At 40.0% G+C, this 22,284-nt stretch overlaps 1 protein-coding gene across 1 annotated transcript in view; it reads right to left on the reverse strand.

The window, feature by feature from the left end:
- Positions 1 to 4,106: 4,106 nt before the first annotated feature.
- Positions 4,107 to 22,284, reverse strand: part of LOC126355641 (uncharacterized protein DDB_G0271670-like) — a gene marked incomplete at its 5' end in the record, with an annotated part of 54,329 nt that continues 36,151 nt past the window's right edge. Inside the window, one exon of the mRNA XM_050006005.1 lies at positions 4,107 to 4,261. Within this exon, the coding sequence (XP_049861962.1) occupies positions 4,107 to 4,261 (155 nt within the window). The remainder of the gene's footprint in view (positions 4,262 to 22,284) is intronic.

Consider the following 22,284-nt stretch of genomic DNA (forward strand, 5'->3'; position numbering starts at 1 on the left):
GAGCTCGACCCCATCGAAGCAGGAGAGTGTTTGATGTCCTGGAGCAGAGCTTTTGGGACCACATTTTTGCTCCGGGGACCTGGAAGGGCTGACATGGGCCTTGATTGGCCACTATATTCTCCAGATTTGAACATATGCGACTCCTCTTTGTGGGGCTATATCAAAGACAAGGTGTACAACAATAACATGAAAACCATTGCTGGATTTGATTAGATTAGATCCGTTTTCGTTCCATATACCCAAAAAATGAGATGAGTCTCATGAGTGTGGAACGTGTCAGGAAGTATAACATAAAAACCATAAAACATTTGGATATAATACATACTACCCTGGTCATTTGTCAGCATATTTTCAAAATAAGCTAATACATTACAGTAAACTGAAACTGCTAATATTTACAGAATTAATACGCTGTCAGAATGAAACATTGTTATGCACTTTTAATACATTTATCATACACAAAATACCTAATCGTGGCTGTTGTGACTAAGTGGTGTCAAAACTGTTGTCTAATGTGACTAAGTGGTGTCAAAACTGTTGTCTAATGGGCATTTATACTTAAGCTAGTATAACAGTCCCTGCTAAGACATCCATCTGTAGAGTAGAATGAGTTGCCAATCAAAACGGCTTTCAAACTCTTTTTAAATCGTGCTTTATCTTAAACTAAATTTTTAAACAACTGAAAAACAGCCCTTCATGAGGTCATCGATGTTCTGACAGTTCGGCGGATCACGCAGAATTTCACTATTCATCTGCCCCACATCATTGCTAGCGATGGCAGGCATATTGAACACATCATAGCCTAAATCTAAATAACTGTAGTGACATTTGCATGTTGGAGTAGGAGGAGATTAGCGTTTAACGTCCCATCAACATAGAAATTATTAGAGATGGAGCACAAGCTCCCTTTCAGAGGAACCATCTTGGCATTTGCCTGAAGTGATCTAGAGAACTCACATTTACATGTTGAATAAAATGTGTGCATGCCATGGTTTGTAACTAATTTATGTTTTTTTCACACACTTCAATTATTGTCACAATGTACATAACTCAACATACTGTCTTGAGAAGCAATTTAATTGTGGCTAGTACTTGATTTACTTTGGCAATGGTCACATACGGTATAAAAAACTGAAAAGTCAACCAAATCACTGTGAAAACTTTGAAAGACAGAGTTAACACAATGCATTTCAGAGTATGTCAGAACTGTTGACCAGGGATAAAATTCATCTGTTAATTATGTAAATTGTTTCTCAGATCAAATTTTGGAGACATGCCTAATTCACTCAAATATGGCACTAACATCATGTTTAGATTTTTGTAACACTAAAACTGTGTTTAAATACTGAAGAGTCATGTTCAGAAAAAAGACAGCATGAAATTATGGCGTTGTCTTTAAGGGTATCACCAACAATCACCCTGATCAAATCACTTGGCTACTAGAAACAGAAATGCTAAACTTGGATTTATATAGAATGTGGTTATTACACAGAAATGGATACATTGGGCTGTAGGAATAAGGTGAAGCTAAAGCTTCGGAATTTATGAATAAAGTGTGAAGCAAGGGTTTTTGCTTGTGGGAACAAAAAGAACAATGAAAGATTTTGGTTTCCCCTTGAGCTCTTGCTTTGGTATTAGATGAACTGTAAGAATAAAGAGAAGCTCTGACTTCATTCTAAAAGCAATTGTTTGTACAACTTGAAGGCTAGTCAGTAGCAGGGTCACGTTTGCAGAGTGCAGATATAGCTCAAATAGCAGCATGTTTACGTCGTGAAAAACCCTACAGACCACGTCGATGACCACCTGGAGAACATTATAAAACTCTGTATCGTTTCAATGAAGAAAATGTTAAGTGGCTTGCAAACAAGCATTTTCTGACAGAGACAGGGGAAAGAAGAGGTGGAGCATTATCGTCAGAACAGAAGATGAAGATTTTCCTTCGGTATGTAGCTGATCCAGGATTCCAGTCTGGAATAGGAGAAGAAATGGGCATTCATCAAACCACAGTGAGTAACATAGTGAGTGTTGTTTCTAAAAAAAAGACTGGAAAAAGCTGATTTATGGATAAGTTTATGTCATCAACACATGATATTACTATGGCTAAATATTAGTGGCTACAAAAATGTAAATTTCCAAGTGCTATGGGTGTAATTGACTGTACACATGTATGAATTTCAAAACATCTGCAATTTCGAGACGAATACGAGGCGTGTTTTTTTTTTTTTTTTTTTTTTTTAAGTAAGTACCATTTTGAAATCTAAAGAAGACTTGCTAAGATATCTCAATAATTTTATTTTTACATGAAAGCCTGTACTTAATTTACTTTTCCACATAATTTCCATCAGTAATGATGCACTTGTCATAACATTGTACCAGTTTTTGAATACTCTCCTCACAGAAGTCTCTCGCCTTCGTTGTTAACCACCGCATCACCACTGTTTTGACTTCGTCATCGTCTTGAAGACGCTGACCGCCCAGGTGTTTCTTCAAGAGCAGGAACAGATGGTAGTCACTGGGCACAAGATCGGGGCTGTACGGAGGATGATCTAGAGTTTCCCATCGAAGAGATGTGATGAGATCTTTTGTCTGATTCGCCACATGCGGACGGGCATTGTGTTGCAGCAAAATTATGCCCTTGCTCAGCTTCCATGGACTGTTGCTTTGATTCTGGTGTGACGTAGGCCACCCATGTTTCATCGCTCGTAACAATTTGGCTTAAGAAATTATCACTGTCGTCGTGGTACCACTCAAGGAAAGTCAATGCACAGTCTAAACGTTTGGTTTTGTGCACATCCGTCAACATTTTTGGTACCCAACGTTCGCACAATTTTCGGTAAGTAAAGTGATCGGTCACAAAGCCGCACAAAACACTACAAGAAACATTAGAAAGTCATCCCACAAGGAGGAAATCGTAAAGCGTCTGTTTTCTCTCACCTTATTGTGCACTTCCTCCACCAAACTTTCATTAACGACTGAAGACACCCCCACTCCGCTGCTCATCATGCTTATTTGTGCGGCCATCTTTAAATGATCTCACCCACTTTGTTACCATTTCATCACTCATAGTGTTTTCTCCGTAAACTACACAGATCTCACGATGAATATCGATTGCTTTTAGGCCTTAAGCGCTAAGAAATATTATAACAGCCTGTACTTCACAGCCGGCGAGACTCATGATTATCGGAAGCATATTAAATAATCCGTACACAACGTAAACAAGGAAGAATCAGACTGTAATGGTGTCAGTGCGTAGGTTAAGGTATAGGATTTCATGTGAAAATGAAATTATTGAGTTATCTTAGCACATGTTCTTTTTAATTTCAAAACGGTACTTACTTAAAAAACACGCCTTGTATATCAACAGAAAGGGTTTTGCTAGTATAAATGTGCAGGCTACATGCAATGTGAAGGAACAGTTCACTAGTGTTGAGGTTAGCTGGCCAGTGTCAGTAAATGACAATCGAATAAGGAGAAATTCAAGTGTCTGGAAAGTGCTGAGTGAATGTAAGAAGACTGTTCTTTTGGGTGAGGAGGGAAATAGCCTAGAGCCCTGGCTGATGACCCCCTTTCGTAATCCAACTGGGGACAGTCACAAGTCATTCAATAACCTTTTAAAAAAAAAGAAACAATTGTGATAGAGTGTTGCTGTGGTCAACTGAAGAGGCGGTTTCATGTTTTGCTGTATATGTGTAGAGTTGCCTTACCAAATGTTCCAAAAATAGCTTGATGCTTTACACTGCATAATGGTGCAAAACATTTACAAGTTGAAGATTTTGAGGACACGGCACAAGATTTACATGATGATGGTGATAATGAGGTAGAGAAGCCTTTAACTGAAGTGAATATTCTTATGAAGGGATGTCAAAGAAGGCAACAAATTGCAGCTCTAACACAAAATGCAGGATTTAGAATTTTTTATTTATGAAAAGATAAAAAAACTACTGATCATCTGCAACAAAAGGAATAACAGTCTACAGAACGGTATATACATTAAAATTATTTTCATTTTCTTTCTGTTGTAAATTGTTTACATTATTCATCATTATACTAAGAAAGTTCATTATCATAGCTTCTTTTTCCATTTGCAAGCGAGTGAGCGTCAGTTGCTACAGCAGCACCAGCCTATGTAATTCTGTGGTACTGAGCATCTTCGTTTCGTCTGTTTCTGGCAATGCTCCTTTCTTCAAAGGTGGTAGCCTGGCAAATAGGCTTGCTCTAGATGAAGAGGATGGTGGGCCAGCACGAGGTGTAACATCTGTTCCTAGAAACACATATGTATGCCAGAGATGTATACAATGGTAGAACTTAACGCGTGTTTGTATTTTTATGAAGATTTACTTTACAAAGATAACAGTGGAAACTTTCCTTCACAAAGGGTTATGGAATTTTGGCGGCCCAAGTTAACTCTAGCCATAGCACTTAATGAAACTGAATAGCAAACATGTTTCTTACATATCATTACTGCTAGCACCACTAATAACAGTAATAGTTCTTATGATACAGAAATAAGAACATTTCGCCACTCTTGCAAAAACAAATTTCCGCCAGTATCTTTATAATAGTGAATAGTGTATAGTGAATAGTGTTTTATTCGTCTCATAACATACAATTTCTAATCATATGATTAGTGTACAGGAGACACGTCAAAAAAAATGGATAACACAACTTAGGCCTAATTGGTACAAAGAATTTTAACATTAATATAAACTTTTATTTTTCTTTCCTCGCTTTTGTGAAGGACAGCTACAATTACACACAAGACTATATGTAAATTTATCCTGCTCAAATGTTCAGTTCATCCTTCATGAACTCCTCAACAGTGTAGTAGCAGCGTTTGAGAAGTATATCATGCAGCTTTGTTTACAGTGTCTCTAAGTTCATACTCAGAACACTCTTTCCTTTTAGCTTGTTGTGAATTTTCATTGCCATATACTGAGGAGACTGCGCATATAGGTTTAAGCGATGAGTGGGAAGCATAAAATTGTCTTTGTTTCTCGTGTTATACGCGTGATTGAAAGCAGTTTTTCTTGAATAAGTCTAAATTGCTATGTAGAAAGATGATAATATCATAGATGTATAAGGAGGGAACTTTTAATAACTGTTGTTTTTCAAATAGTGGGCGACATGGTGTCCTTGGATGGGTAGTACACATGTTCCTCATTATTCTTTTCTGTAATTTTAGTATGCACAATATATTGCTTGAATTTCCCCAAAAAATAATACCATACCTTACAGCTGATTGAAAGTAGCTGTGGTATGCAATTTTCCTTGTATTCATGTCTGTTGCACCAGCTAATATATGCATAGCAAATGCAAAGCTACATAATTTGTTTAACAGGTAGTCAACATGTTTATTCCAATTTAAATTTTTATCGAGGTTTAACCCTAAAAACGTCACAGAATCTACTTCTTGTATATCCTGATTTTGATGAGTTATTTTAATTTCTTGGTGCTTTGACTATTTTGTTCTGAATTGGACCATGTGGGTTTTGCAGATGTTCAATCTTAATACATTCAGTTGGAACCATGTTTCTAGTTTGTTCATTGTGTTTATTATGTAGAGAGGGATGTTTTCTCGCTCCTGGTTCTCAATTAATACATATGTGTCATCTGCAAATAAAATCGATGGAGCATTTATATTGTTCGGTAAATCATTAACATAGAACAAAAACAAAATAGGTCCTAGAATCGAGCCTTGAGGGACACCTTGGGCTACTGTTTTCCATTTTGAATAGTAATTTGCTGCATTTGATGAGACAATCACTCTTTGTTTCCTATTTGAAAAGTATGAAGTAAGCCAATTTAAAACATTACCCTTGATCCCATCTTTGTCACAATTATAGATGAGCAGTGCATGATTTACAGAGTCAAAGGCTTTTGTGAGATCACAAAAGATTCCTGCAACTTTATTACGGTTGTCTAATGATGCGCTGATCTTGCCGATAAACTTGTTAATTGCATCAGTAATACTTTTGCCACGCTGGAAACCAAATTGGTTTTCCATAATAATATATTTCTCCATAAAATTTCGAATCTGCATAGCAGCAACATTTTCAAAGATTTTTTATAGGACTGGAAGGAGGGAGATGCTACGATAATTCCCCATATCCTCTCTTTACCCTTTTTTGAGCAACGGATTTACTTCAGCGTACTTCAGCACCTCTGGGAAGCTTCCTTGTTCAAAGGATTTGTTTATTATTTTAGGTAGTGGGTATCCTATTATTTTACACACAAATTAAAGACTTTTGCTGGTATTCCATCACAACCTGCAGAATTTTTATTTTTTAGTTTTAATATAATTTTTTCTACATCTATTGTTGAAACTGTTTTGAATTTTGAGAGGCATTCAGATTTATGATTAAGTCCAAAGGGACATAAATTGTTCTCATAATCTGCAACATTAACCTCTGGTTTCACTACATTAATGAAAAACTCATTGAAGCATTCTGAAATTTGAGCCAGATTTGCAATGAACTCTTCTTCAAGCTTAATTGTACTAATTCCACGTCTAGAGGCTTTGATACCTAATTCATATTTCCAACATAACACACTCCCTTTGATTTATTCTCATGTTTTAAGATTAATTTATTATTTTTCATTTGCTTTCCTGCTTTGACAACTTTCTTAAATGTACTTTTGTATTGTTTAACATATTCAATAAATTCAATTTTTTTAATGTCTTAGTTCCTTATGTAGCTGCCTTTTCTTAGCACTGGAGATTTTTATATCTTTAGTGCTCTATTTTAATTTTGTAATTTTATTAAAATAAGTTTTCGTGGTAACATTTCATTGAAAACACTTAGAAAATCCCTTAGAAGTGCTTCAAAATTTGCAGTGCATGAAATATTTTTATCAAAGTGCCATACTGTCTCCTTGAGCTTATAATGGAATAGAGACAAAGTTTCTTGGTTGTAAATCCTTATTACATAAGCTTTTTACATGGGACTTCTCTACCTGCTCTAGGTAGCTCAGTTAATAATGTTGAATGATCAGTAATTCCTAGATCTAGACAAAATTTATATCCATCTTCAAATATGTAATTCGTTAAAATATTGTTAATGCATGGAGCTGATTGAGCATTTTCTCTTGTAGATTCAGAAAAATTTTATTTGAAACAATATTTTTTATTAAGTCTGTAAATTTTGACTCCTCACGTGATTCATTCAACACACTGATGTTGAAATCAGCAGCAACCACAATTTTTTTCCTCTTTTCTTTACTGAGGTATTTTAACAAACTCTGAAATTCACATAGGAAATGCTCAGTTGTCACATTCCTTGGGATTCTATAAATTGATATTATAGCAACTTAAGTCCTTTAACTCAACACAGCAACCCTAAAAAATACATTCCTCACTAAAACAATTGAAGTCACATCTTACATGGTAATTTAAATCAGAATGAATGAGTATGCATGAACTTCCTCATGACTCATTTATCCTACAAAAGCTGGTAGCTATCTTGAAGTTTTCAATTTTATTTAAGATTTTTATGGTATCACTACTAAGCCAGTGTTCATTTAAACAAATTACATTAACATTTAGAAATTCGGATAAAAAAACTTGTAGCTCATCTAACTTAGAGCTTCTGTCACATGAGTATTCAGCACTTAAACCATTCATATTACAATGCATTATACAGGGTGTTACAAAAAGGTACAGTCAAACTTTCAGGAAACACTCCTCACACACAAATAAGGAAAAGATGTTATGTGGACATGTGTCTAGAAACGCTTAATTTCCATGTTAGAGCTCATTTTAGCTTCAGCAGTATGTACTGTACTTCCTCGATTCACCGCCAGTTGGCCCAATTGAAGGAAGGTAATGTTGACTTCGGTGCTTGTGTTGACATGCGGCTCATTCCTTTACAGTACTAGCATCAAGTGCATCAGTACATAGAATCAACAGGTTAGTGTTCATCACGAACATGGTTTTGCAGTCAGTGCAATGTTTGCAAATGCAGAATTGACAGATGGCCATTTGATGTATGGATTAGCACGGCGCAATAGCCGTGGCGCGGTACGTTTGTATCGAGACAGATTTCCAGAACGAAGGTGTCCCGACAGGAACACGTTCGAAGCAATTGATGGGCGTCTTAGGGAGCACAGAACATTCTAGCCTATTACTCGTGACTGGGGAAGACCTAGAACGATGAGGACACCTGCAATGGACGAGGCAATTCTTCGTGCAGTTGATGATAGCCCTAATGTCAGCGTCAGAGAAGTTGCTGCTGTACAAGGTAACGTTGACCATGTCACTGTATGGAGAGTGCTATGGGAGAACTAGTTGTTTCTGTACCATGAACAGCAGCTGTGAATGGTTCATCCAACAATGTGTCAATCCTCATTTCTGTTCAAATGTTCTCTTTACGGATGAGGCTCCTTTCCAACGTGATCAAATTGTAAATTTTCACAATCAACATGTGTGGGTTGACGAGAATCCGGACGCAATTGTCAATTACGTCATCAACACAGATTTTCTGTGAAAGTTTGGGCAGGCATTGTTGGTGATGTCTTGATTGGGCCCCATGTTCTTCCACCTAAGCTCAATGGAGCATGTTATCATGATTTCACACGGGATACTCTACCTGTGCTGCTAGAACATGTGCCTTTACAAGTACAACACAACATGTAATTCATGCACTATGGAGCTCCTGCACATTTCAGTCGAAGTGTTTGTACTTTTGTCAACAACAGATTCAGTGGCCGATGGATTTGGTAGAGGCGGACCAATTCCATGGCCTCCATGCTCTCCTGACCTCAACCCTCTTGACTTTCATTTATGGGGGCATTTGTAAGCTCTTGTCTATGCAACCCTGGTACCAAATGTAGAGACTCTTCGTGCTCGTATTGTGGATAGCTGTGATACAGTACGCCATTCTCCAGGGCTGCATCAGCGCATCTGGGATTCTATGCTACCGAGGGTGGATGCATGTATCCTCACTAACGGAGGACATTTTGTACATTTCCTGTAACAAAGTGTTTGAAGTCACGCTGGTACGTTCTGTTGCTGTGTGTTTCCATTCCATGATTAATGTTATTTGAAGAGAAGTAATAAAATGAGCTCTAACATGGAAAGTAAGCGTTTCCAGACACAGGTCCACATAACATATTTTCTTTCTTTGTGTGTGAGGAATGTTTCCTGAAAGTTTGGCTGTACCTTTTTGTAACACCCTGTATAGTTACTACTAAGATCATCAATTTTATTTTTTAAAGACATAATATTTAATAATGAGCCATCCTCACAAAAGGGCAGGTCTGGATTCTTCTGTAGCAGCCCATCAGCTTGCTCACTTGGCTTGTACAATTCTTTGTCACTTTGATATTGTGTACTTACATCCATAGTTACATTCTTGATGGCACTGGATCTGGATGGTGCTGAAGTGATTTCCCTGGTGCCAGCCATAAAAAATCACTGTTCCTCTCTGGAGCTTTCCTTGTTCTGGAAGACGTGCGTACAGCAGCTTGTTTGTCTTCCAGTATTTTTGGAGCTTGCAAAATTTGTGTTTCATTTCTTTTTTGCTTGAACCATTTCGTAATTTGAGTTTGTTTCCCAGCTTGAATGTTACTTTGTGGCCTATTGGTTTTAAACCATTTCGTGATTTGACACTGATTGATGGCTATATTGTTCGCTGCATGAAAAGAACGCTTTGTTACTTGCGATCGATTTCCACTTGTCCTAGGTACTTCATTGCGCCGCGAAATAGAGTAAAAATTTTTTCCGTAAGTACATCCTTTCCTAATGCATTCAAATGAAGACCGTGAACTGTATGGAGCCTTCGGTCCAAACTGTTTACGTTAATAACGTCTGTATTTACGAAGTGAGTACATATTTCACTGAAACTCTTGTTTGCGGCATGAATTTCACTGTTTACACACGACCACCTAGGTAAATCGCGACGATGCGGGATATTTACAACAAGTACATTCGCGTGAGGTAAAATATTGAGGCATTTTCTCAATTCTGTGCTAGCTTTGAACGACTAATTTCTATATACGTCATTTGATCCTCCCAGCAATACAACGAAGTCATCTTTACACAAACTAGTTACTTCACGTGATTATGTAAGGTTTTTCAGTTCACTTAATGAAGCCCCAGGCTTCACGAAACCGTTTGCCCCGTAAGTGTATTTTTCCGTTAGCACTGCGGCAATTCCGCGACCGTGGCTATCGCCTAACACACATTTTTCTGTATTTCACAATGTTCGCAGTCGGAAGTTCACCGTGCAACGGTTTGTTTACTTTCTGTGGTTCATTTCGTAACTTTTCGACTTTGGCTGGCGTGTTCATCGAATCTTCAGTAGTGAATACTCCCACAAGGTCGCTATACGTTCTAGTTTGACAGTTTTTATGCATTAAAGTTTCACTGTTTATACACATTGAAGTTTCACTGCTGCTTTGAGATTGTACTTTCTGAGTGCAGTTTTTATGAATTAAAGTTTCACTGTTTATACATACTGAAGTTTCACTGCTATTTTGGGATTATACTTTCAGAGTGCAGTTTTCTCCAGTCATTGTTTGCCACTTGTGTGCAGAGGTCAAGTCTCCTTGCTTCTTCAGCGACTCACGTTTTTCTGCATGAAGTTTATGTCCAGGTTTAAAACATCGATTATCATTTGTAAACTGGATACTCGTTCGTTTAGCTTTAGATCTCGTCCTTACAATTTACATACGATTTCTTTTTATTACCGAAATTTACTTTTTTCCGCGGGGATACACTCGCCGCCATCTTGTCCTGGTTTTAATATCCTAAGAATGGGTCTCAGGGATTGTTTGGGCAGTTTCTTTACTTTCCACTGGAAACACAACAATGAACTGAGACAGGAAATGAATTGTCTTGTATATTTAGTTTATAGCTTAATGAGTAACCTTCGTAGTAGTTAAGTGTCAATCCCTGAGAAGCAGTAATTAATTTTGTTTGACTAACTAGAACTGAATCTTACCAGATAACTTCGAGTGCTCTACTGGCGATAGTGTAGATATGGATGGTGCAACCCCTAATGTCACTGCCCCTGTTAGTTAACGATTTGAGGGGAAAGAAAAGAAAAAAAACTCATTTTAACATTGACAGACTATGTGTAATTTTTTCTACCGAATGGAAATAAATAAATATTAACGTCACACGAGCATAACATTTATCCCACCTGGTATCTGGTTGACTGTAGGATTCCCATCCCCTTGTAGAAAGCTGTAAAACTTTTTCTCCAAAACATTTAAAACAATCGGTTTATTCTCCGTTCTGTTATCAGTTTTCTTTTTAAGTCTCGTTTTCATGTTACTAACTTTCCTTAGCAGCTGTTTCCTGTCAATTTTAATGCCGATATTAGTTTCAAATTAATGTATAACGTTTAGGATTACTGCTTCTTTCTTTTTGCTTCTGGAACTTGTGACTTCTCCAATAACTCAACATGATTTTCTAAAGCCGTGACTAAAAACAACATCGTACTTTCTGCACATACTGAGCTTTCATTGAATTGGACAAGGACATCTTCAGTCCATAAGTGACAGTACTCATTGAAAATAAATTAAGTGAAACGCAGTCTCACGGCACAGGAAACAGAGATGAACCCTGCTCTTGCTCAACAATGATTCGCTGGCTGTGCCGAGCAGACGGCTAGGAGCTTTTGCTACTGTGTTAGAAGTAAAGGGTAGAGAGGAAAAGCAATAGGTTATTCTTACAATCAGAAGCTAATGCTTCTGACTTTACCTTTTTCTTCCAAGTGAATGCTCTTACTTCTACCTTTTGCTCCAAGCTTGTGCTTCAGTTTTATTCATATGGCCCATTATATTAAAGATACCAGTATCTTGTTTGATATTGAATTTACATTCGAGCAGTTATCAGAGACTTTCATAAATGTGTCTACATGTAAAAACTGTGTTGGCTTTGGAAAGCTGCATGTCTGGCACAGAAAACTAGTGGGAGGAAGTTGCTTTCACATGTGTTATGGGAAAATCATGTATGTAATTTCTATTGGTGTCAAAATATTGTGCAATGTTAGCACTCAAACCTTTAATGTGTAGCAATAAGCAGCAATAAACAATGGAGACTTAGCTTCAATTAATTTCACAAAATCCATATAAAATTTCTACTCGGCCAGGAAAGCCTAGCATCATCAAAAAGTTTAAATGACTGTTTTATAGTGCTACAGCAATAACTTGGTGTCACTTCAATAGTAATACTGGAATCTAGGTGTTACCAGATTTAACTCAGATTTAATTTCACCTATGGCACATGAGATACCTGTGTAAACAAAGCTTAAAATCTTTAGACTTGATGGAAAGTTTCACAGAGGAATTAAATTATATGGAATACAGCACACAAAAATACTGAATAAGGCACACAAAATTTCCACTGAATTTAATTACAAAATTTTATAAATCTTAAAAATAGTCTATTAATCTATGAACACTGTACCCAGTCTTTCCAACAACAATACTCCCTTGAACTTTTCCTTTCCTCCCCATCTCCATAAGCAGCAGATGAAACACAAACATTAAAATACAAAAAAGTGTAGAAATATACATCTGCTGGGCATAACAAAATTAACTGTTTTCTGCTTGAAAAATGTGTATCTACAACAATAATCCTGCGTGTAATATTATAGAGTATCATTCGAAGATACAACACATCTTGATAAATTACTCGTAAAAGTGGCAAAGATTATACCACCACAACAGAAATAACTTGAGAAACCTGATTACAAACCAATTGCAATATGTTGTTGTTGTTGTCATCATCCTTCTGAATCTGCTTAATGTGTTCATCTCTTGGTCTCCCTCTATGATTTTTACACTCCACGCTGCCCTCCAATAATAAATCGGTGATCCCTTGATGCCTCAGAACATGTCCTACCAACCAATCCCTTCTAGTCAAGTTGTGCCACAAACTTCTCTTCTCCCCAATCCTATCCAGTACCTCCTCATTAGTTATGTGATCTACCCATCTAATCTTCAACATTCTTCTGTAGCACCACATTTCGAAATCTTCTATTCTCGTCTTGTCCAAACTAGTTATCATCCATGTTTCACTTCCATACATGGCTACGCTCCAAACAAATACTTTCAGAAACGACTTCCGAACAGTTATATCTATACTTTATGTTAACGAATCTCTCTCCTTCAGAAACGCTTTCCTTGCCATTGCCAGTCTACATTTTATATCCTCTCTACTTCGACCATCATCAGTTACTTCGTTCCCCAAATATAAAACTCCTTTACTACTTTAAGTGTCTCATTTCCTAATCTATTTCCCACAGCATCACCCTAGTTAAATCGACTACATTCCATTATCCTCGTTTTGCTTTTGTTGATGTTCATCTTATATCCTCCTACCAAGACACTGTCCATTCCGTTCAACTGCTCTTCCAAGTCCTTTGCTGTCTCTGATGGAATCACAATGCCATCGGCGAACCTCAAAGTTTTTATTTCTTCTCCATGGATTTTAATACCCACTCCGAATTTTTCTTTCGTTTCTTTTACTGCTTACTCAATATGCAGATTTAACAACTTCGGGGAGAGGCTACAACCCTGTCTCACTCCCTTCCCAACCACTGCTTCCCTTTCATGTCCCTCGACTCTTATAACTGCCATTTGGTTTCTGTACAAATTGTAAATAGCCTTTCGCTCCATATATTTTACCCCTCTTGAAGTCTGCGGGTATTTCGCCTGCCTCATACATCTTGCTCACCAGATGGTAGAGTTTTGTCAGGCCTGGCTCTCCCAAGGCTGTCGGTAGTTCTAATGGAATGTTGTTTACTCCGGGGGCCTTGTTTCGACTCAGGTCTTTCAGTACTCTGTCAAACTCCTCACGCAGTATCGTGTCTCCTATTTCATCTTCATCTACATCCTATTCCATTTCCATAATATTGTCTTCCAGTACGTCGCCCTTGTATAGACCCTCTATATACTCTTTCCACCTTCCTGCTTTCCCTTCTTTGCTTAGAACTGAGTTTCCATCTGAGCTCTTGATATTCATACAAGTGGCTCTCTTTTCTCTGAATGTCTCTTTAATATTCCTGTAGGCTGTATCTATCTTACCCCTAGTGAGATAAGTTTCTACATCCTTACATTTGCCCTCTAGCCATCCCTACCTAGCCATTTTGCAATTCCTGTCAATCTCATTTTTGAGACGTTTGTATTCCTTTTTGCCTGCTTCATTTACTGCATTTTTATATTTTCTCCTTTCGTCAATTAACTTCAATATTTCTACTGTTACCCAAGGATTTCTACTAGCCCTCGTCTTTTTACCTACTAGATCCTCTGCTGCCTTCACTATTTCATCCCTCAAAGCTACCCATTCTTTTTCTACTGTATTTCTTTCCCCCATTCCTGTCAATTGTTCCCTTATGCTCTCTGTGAAACTCTGTACAACCTCTGGTTCTTTCAGTTTATCCAGGTCCCATCTCCTTAAATTCCCACCTTTTTGCAGTTTCTTCAGTTTTAATCTACACTTCGTAACCAATAGACTGTGGTCAGAGTCCACATCTGCCCCTGGAAATGTCCTACAATTTAAAACCTGTTTCCTAAATCTGTGTCTTACCATTATAAAATCTATCTGATACCTTTTCGTATCTCCAGGCTTCTTCCACGTATACAACCTTCTTTTATGATTCTTGAACCAAGTGTTAGCTATGATTAAGTTGTGCTCTGTGCAAAATTCTACCAGGCGGCTTCCTCTTTCATTTCTTAGCCCCAATCCATATTCACCTACTACGTTTCCTTCTCTCCCTTTTCCTACTACCGAATTCCAGTCACCCATGACTATTAAATTTTCATCTCCCTTCACTATCTGAATAATTTCTTTTATCTCATCATACGTTTCTTCAATTTCTTCGTCATCTGCGGAGCTAGTTGGCATATAAACTTGTACTACTGTATTAGGCGTGGGTATCGTGTCAATCTTGGCCACAATTATGCATTCGCTATGCTGTTTGTAGTAGCTTACCCGCACTCCTATGTTTTGTTGCAATATATAATGTAAGAAAGATTCTCACGACAGTAACTTTGAATAAGCTGCAACAAGTGGTTAAAATGCCACAAGCTTTTGACCAAGCACTTCTTGAACATTGTCAAGTGGAATGACTGCTGTTACACCCTTAAATACACCTGGTACTGGTTGTGATGTCATTGCCACTGACAGCATTGCCATATATGGGCATATGTTGACTCAGCATTCCATGTGCCTGCTTCAAGTCATGATCACTGGATCCCATGCCACGCTGAGCCGCAGGCTGCTATCATTGATTTTTGTTTTTATGACTTCTTTAATTATATACTCCAAGAAGCTGTTAGTGTAAGTTTCATAAAATTTGATCTTGTGACCATTTTTAGAGCATGTTCAGCTAAAGCAGATTTTTCAGGGTAGCATAGTGATAAAACCTCTCATGTTCCTTCCTATGCTGTTCTAAAGTATGCACTGTTTGTTCAGCGTTAAAGTGGCTACGCTCAGAAGGTATCTTGTAGGTCTCCAGGTACTCTGACAACTGCTGTATCTTTAAATGGTCGCCGTAATTTCTGGATTTTTGTTGGAGGCCTAAAAGTCAATTTGATTTTGAGTCTTTAAAACAGGCAGCTTATGTTTCCTCACACAGAGACAGAATGACAAAAAAATTAAGTTGCTTTCCTGGTTCTAGTTGGTGGTCTTATTGCAATACCTGCTCAAGATCAGTTCACTTACTTGATGAATATTGTAGCCATTATTCCTGAAGATCTTGCATAGGTGGCTCAGCTCATGGGGCAGTTTATCAGCATCTGATAATGTTCTTGCACAATGTACCATTGCTTATAACAGTGTGTGTCTGTGCTGGGTTATGATGGCTGATAGCATGCAACTATAGATTGGTGAGAGTAGATTTTGGCCAAGGTATCCATTTGTAGTGGACTAGGACATTCAAGGAGGTCACTGCAATGTCTCTTTCACTTCCTTGGTGACCTGGATGGAGTAGTTAAAGCTGTTGAGATATTCCAAGAAGATGTCACGTTTTTTCACGTCCATGGAGCAAATTGACAAATGAGTCATCCACTTCAGAAGAAATAACTAGGGGTTAATCACGCCATGTCTAACACAAAACCCTTGAAATTCTCCATAGATTTTCAACTGCTGGAGCTAATGGGCTTCCCATCACAAAGCCATCTATCTGATTGTAAAACTGGCCATTGTACAGAAAATAAGATGTAGGAGTGTGCCTAAATACACTCCTGGAAATTGAAATAAGAACACTGTGAATTCATTGTCCCAGGAAGGGGAAACTTTATTGACACATTCCTGGGGTCAGATACATCACATGATCACACTGACAGAACCACAGGCATATAGACACAGGCAACAGAGCATGCACAATGTCGGCACTAGTACAGTGTATATCCACCTTTCGCAGCAATGCAGGCTGCTATTCTCCCATGGAGACGATCACAGAGATGCTGGATGTAGTCCTGTGGAACAGCTTGCCATGCCATTTCCACCTGGCGCCTCAGTTGGACCAGCGTTCGTGCTGGACGTGCAGACCGCGTGAGATGACGCTTCATCCAGTCCCAAACATGCTCAATGGGGGACAGATCTGGAGATCTTGCTGGCCAGGGTAGTTGACTTACACCTTCTAGAACACGTTGGGTGGCACGGGATACATGCGAACGTCCATTGTCCTGTTGGAACAGCAAGTTCCCTTGCCGGTCTAGGAATGGTAGAATGATGGGTTCGATGACGTTTTGGATGTACCGTGCACTATTCAGTGTCCCCTTGACGATCACCAGAGGTGTACGGCCAGTGTAGGAGATCGCTCCCCACACCATGATGCCGGGTGTTGGCCCTGTGTGCCTTGGTCGTATGCAGTCCTGATTGTGGCGCTCACCTGCACGGCGCCAAACATGCATACGACCATCGTTGGCACCAAGGCAGAAGCGACTCTCATCGCTGAAGACGACACGTCTCCATTCGCCCCTCCATTCACGCCTGTCGCGACACCACTGGAGGCGGGCTGCACGATGTTGGGGCGTGAGCGGAAGACAGCCTAACGGTGTGCGGGACCGTAGTCCAGCTTCATGGAGACGGTTGCGAATGGTCCTCGCCGATACCCCAGGAGCAACAGTGTCCCTAATTTGCTGGGAAGTGGCGGTGCGGTCCCCTACGATACTGCGTAGGGTCCTACGGTCTTGGTGTGCATCCGTGCATCGCTGCGGTCCGGTCCCAGGTCGACGGGCACGTGCACCTTCCGCCGACCACTGGCAACAACATCGATGTACTGTGGAGACCTCACGCCCCACGTGTTGAGCAATTCGGCGGTACGTCCACCCGGCCTCCCGCATGCCCACTATACGCCCTCGCTCAAAGTCCGTCAACTGCACATACGGTACACGTCCACGCTGACGCGGCATGCTACCAGTGTTAAAGACTGCGATGGAGCTCCGTATGCCACGGCAAACTGGTTGACACTGACGGCGGCAGTGCACAAATGCTGCGCAGCTAGCGCGATTCGACGGCCAAAACCGCGGTTCCTGGTGTGTCCTCTGTGCCGTGCGTGTGATCATTGCTTGTACAGCCCTCTCGCAGTGTCCGGAGCAAGTATGGTGGGTCTGACACACCGGTGTCAATGTGTTCTTTTTCCATTTCCAGGAGTGTATATTGACCACATCACTTATGAAGAACTGGGATAGTAGGTACAAAGAGTGTTTGACAGGCACATTCATAAACACTGCCACCACAACAAAACTGATCGTAACGTCTCCCTCACTTAAATCAAAGAGGTATTATGACGATGTGACCCAGACATTTAGTGAGAAGATTGGCCACGTACTCTGCGAGCTTGTATATCGATAAACCAATGGTGGATACAATGACATTCCAGCCAAGTACTCTGCGAGCTTGTATGGCAATGAACCAAAGGTGAATACAATGACATTCCAGATACGAGTATGCCCTCACTTTACATTCCTGGCCAAGCCACCTTACCTACTGCTAATTTAGCAGCTGTCCTGACACCTGAAAGAGCCAGATTATATAACACTCTAAACACTACACATCAACATTCTACTGGTATATACATGCATTGGTTGTTCTGTGGTGTGTTGCACTAAATACCCGTGGCATAACATGACACCCGAAGCCATATGCTAACTTCTGAGAAAGTCACATAGCGTTTGGTCCTCGTGTTGTTTTCCTTCAATTTTTTTCCAAAGCACTGCCTGTAGCCTGGCACAATTCAGCGATAAGCCACCAGGAACAGTGTTATGACTGCCTGAAATATGATGCACATCAGTTGTAAATTATGCAATATATTCCACCTGCCTACACTGATTTTATGATCCGTGGTACGTTCCATGTTTGAAGAAACTACTTAGTGTTTGTGATCAATAAGGAGTGTAAAATGTCTGCCCTTCAATGATGACTAAAAATGCTTGACCACTCCACAAACCACCTGAGAACAGCAATCAAAGCACTCCAGTTTCTCCTTCACAGTGTAAGGTTTCCATGAGTAAAATGCGAGTGGTTGCCAATGACTATCCACCTTCTGCTGCAGTGCTGCTACATAGCGGTTTGGCTCTTGTGTCACGAGAGCCAGAGGTGCATCAATGCGAGGATGAGGCAACTGTGCCACTTCTTTGACTTTGCGAAATGCCTCTTTAGTTGCTAGATTCCAAGTCACTTTCTGGCTACCACATGCTTGTTTGCCTGGAAGCACTATTTTAGGCAGCTTCTGTTGCTTTGATCTTTTACTGCTGCAACTCGACCTGGAAGTGTGAGAGGCCTGCTGCCATCACTAAATTTACAAAAAAATTGAGCCGCTGTCTTGCCAAAAACGCACTTTGCTGCATTAATAACTGTACCATATTCTTGTAAGTAATGAGGATATTGCCTTAGGTGTGAGACATGTTCTTTCACGGTAGCAGAGGATATGAGAATGTCATCAATGTAACAAATGTCAAAGTGCGCAGCATGTCATGCATAAAGTGTTGCCAAGTTTGTGGAACATTTCACAACACAAAGAACATGAAGTTGTATTGAAAAAGGCCAAAAAGTGTTGTTACTGTGGCTTTCTGCACATCATCTGGTGTTACCAGGACTTGTAAGTATGCCTTTTATACTCAACTACACTAAACACCTGAGCTTATGTAAGGACATAGTTATAAGTCATCGCAAGATGTACGAGGAATTGATCAGAAACTGTACAGGTGTTAAATGCCCTGCAATCCTCACACAATCACCAGGATCCATCTTTTTGTGCACCTTGTGGAGTGGGGGTTGGCAAAGAACAATTAGATCTGCTCACATTACCTGCTTTCAGCATCTCTTCAAAACCTGCTTGTGCTGCCAGGAGCTGCCTCCACTGAGCAACTGCAAGTTGCCCATTGTAGAGTGGATGTGGTGCACCGCCATGTGATATCTCTTTCCGCCAATAGGTAAGTGATGACAATTCCTGTAGCAGCTAATACAGATCACTGTCCTGAACTGGCATGACCATTTCTGTCAGCTGAAAAGTGTTATAGTCCCACCATCCAGTTTCATTTGACTCTTCATCTACCAATACTTCGATCTGACACCATTTCAGCAAGTCCGCCAACAGACAAAACTGCAGCAGAAAATCTGTGCCGATTATAGGCTCGGCAACAAACATGTATTTAATTTCATGAAGTAGTTAGATCCAATATCATTTGTTCGCCATGCGGTAGTCGTTAGTACTAGTGAGCATACGTTGTGTTCGTAGCAGTGCAAAGTTGTTTGGGGTAGACGCCACTTCTGACCCTGAATCATTGAAAAAATTTTGGCCAGATATGTGATCATAGGCAAACAATAGCAGTGACCACTGCACCATGTCGAAAGTGCTGCATTAGCATGGTGCCTCTCTATCTTGCTTTGTCGAGACACACATTGTTGGTGATGCATGTTGACATCCTCTAACATTCATCTACCATATCTGGGTAACCGCAAGGACTGGTGCACTGCTGAGCTGCCTCCCCAAAACATCTGTGGTACCAGCACCAATGTGATGAGGTTGCATCACATCTGCATAGATTATCCTTCCATGGCTTCATCTGATTTTCATGAGCACGCTCGCAGTGATGTCGAAATGTGTCCTGTTCTGCCCAGGGCTTCAAATTTAGCCACTCAACCTGATCTTCCATCCTTCTTTCATGTGCTGGTATGTCTGCACCTGTTGTGCACGACTTGCTTCCGTGTTAATGTTTGCTGCTTCAATACTCGTGGTGTGACTTCTATTGGGTACACCTTCAATTTTAAAGCCTGCTGGAATTTTGGACACGACAGTCGCTATTGCATCAGATTTCTTCTTTAGTTTGCATAGTGGAATATCATGATGTGCTGTCACAACTGAGTGGATGCAGACCAGGAATTTATGGAGCCACAACACCCATAGTGACTGTTCTGGCAGTAACTCCAGACCAGCGAGAGCACACTTAAAGCTTGCAATATCTGTGATGGTGATCTGTTGCCAATCTGCTCCTCATTAAAAGCTTTTTGCAGGTGAATCCCCAGCACGAAAGTATAATGTCACACCCATGTCTCCTTTATTGGTGAGGAGGAATGTTGCCCTAGAGTATCTTTGATTTACTATACAACTGTCCCTTCTAAGTTATTAAGTATTTGTCTTCATCTGTGCACATACCTTGTTGCTGAAGGATGGCTTCTATATGTGTGAACCACATCCATGGACAGTTATGTCAGAACCGTGGGAGCTTGGCATGAGCCTGTCAGTTCGTGATATACCTACCTAGCTGATTACTTTCGTCTACCATTCACTCCAGTGCAGCTGAAATTGTGGTTGGCTCTGCCTTAACTTCTGTCTCCATCAAAAGCAGTAGCATGTCTGCTGTCACTGTCGTTACAAAGGGGGAAAAAATGTTTTTCAGTTCCAACTCTCTTTTTTATCAAATCATGTTGGGGTCATCAATATGGGTAATCATGCTGCAAATAACATAATTACCACGTAATTCGCATGTGCCAGTAATCCATAAGTCTTTATTGAAACTCAATCGATAACTACCAAACATTCAAAGAATAATACATAAATATTACAATGCAAAAATGCTAATTAATGTTCTTTGCTGCACTAAAGATCCTTTCTCTGTCTTTTGCTCTGGCTGTGAACAAAGTGCCGAATATCGTAACACACATGGTTGATATACATGGTCCGTCACATTAATGCGAGCATCACCTACGTTCGACATTGATGTGCAAATAACCACTCACAAATGACAAGTGCAAGCACTAGCAGTGGAGGGTATACAAAGCTTTTCGAGGGGAGACACTGAAAACAACGATTTCATTATCATAATGTGGAAATGGAGCGATTTATCTGACTTCTGCAAGAGCACAACCACTGGCTTTTGGGCCAAGGGTAGAGGCATTTCCGAAATGGCTAAGTTTGTAACTTATTTGCTTGCTGCTGTGGTTAAAGTAAACAGCACATGGCAAAATTCTGCTATCCAAAACCAGCACCGAGGCAACAGCTGTGCATCATAGGCCATAAATAACAGGGGTGGATGGCACCTGCACATGTGTGTATGGGAGAATAGATGTGCAACTGTTGAGCAATTGACTGCCCATATGAACAGTGTCTCCTCAACGACTGCTCAGTGAATATTGTTGCATATGGACTTCCGCAGAACTTGCCTGGTTTATGCATTCATGCTATTCTAATTGTAATCCATAATCATAAACATATCTCCTCTATTTTCTGAGAAATCTGAATGACTGGATGTCCACTGAGTGGCAAGAGGTGGCCTTTCCAGACACATCACATTCAGATGAACCATATTTTATGCTCCAGCAGACAGATGAACACTGGCACGTATGTTGTGAAACATCTGAAAGCAAACACTGGATGATCACATCATTCTGGTATGCACAATGGATCACCATAATTATGCATATACCCTTGACCATGTCCATCCTTACTTGCAGTTTTTTTTCCCCTCTTGGAACTATGGCATCTACCAGCAGGACCCCACAATGTGTCACACAGCTCCCAGCTGTATGTGTGTGGTTTGAAGAGCACCAAAATGGGTCTGCCATACTCCCCTGGCCACCAAACTCCCCAGATATGAACAAAATCACAAATTTGTGGGACTACCTTATCAGGCTGTTCACACCACTGATCCTCAACCAGGAAACCTAGCACAGCTGGTCATAGCACTGCAGTTAGCATGGCTCTACACACCCCTCGGTAACTACTAGAACCTCCTGCATGTTTCACAGAAGTCCACAGTGCAAAGGTGGTTATTCAGGTTTTTACAGATGGTCACATTAATGTGACTGGAAACTGCACTTAACAAATT

Source organism: Schistocerca gregaria, chromosome 3 (genome assembly GCF_023897955.1).
Source record: "Schistocerca gregaria isolate iqSchGreg1 chromosome 3, iqSchGreg1.2, whole genome shotgun sequence".
Taxonomy (NCBI): Eukaryota; Metazoa; Arthropoda; class Insecta; order Orthoptera; family Acrididae; genus Schistocerca; species Schistocerca gregaria.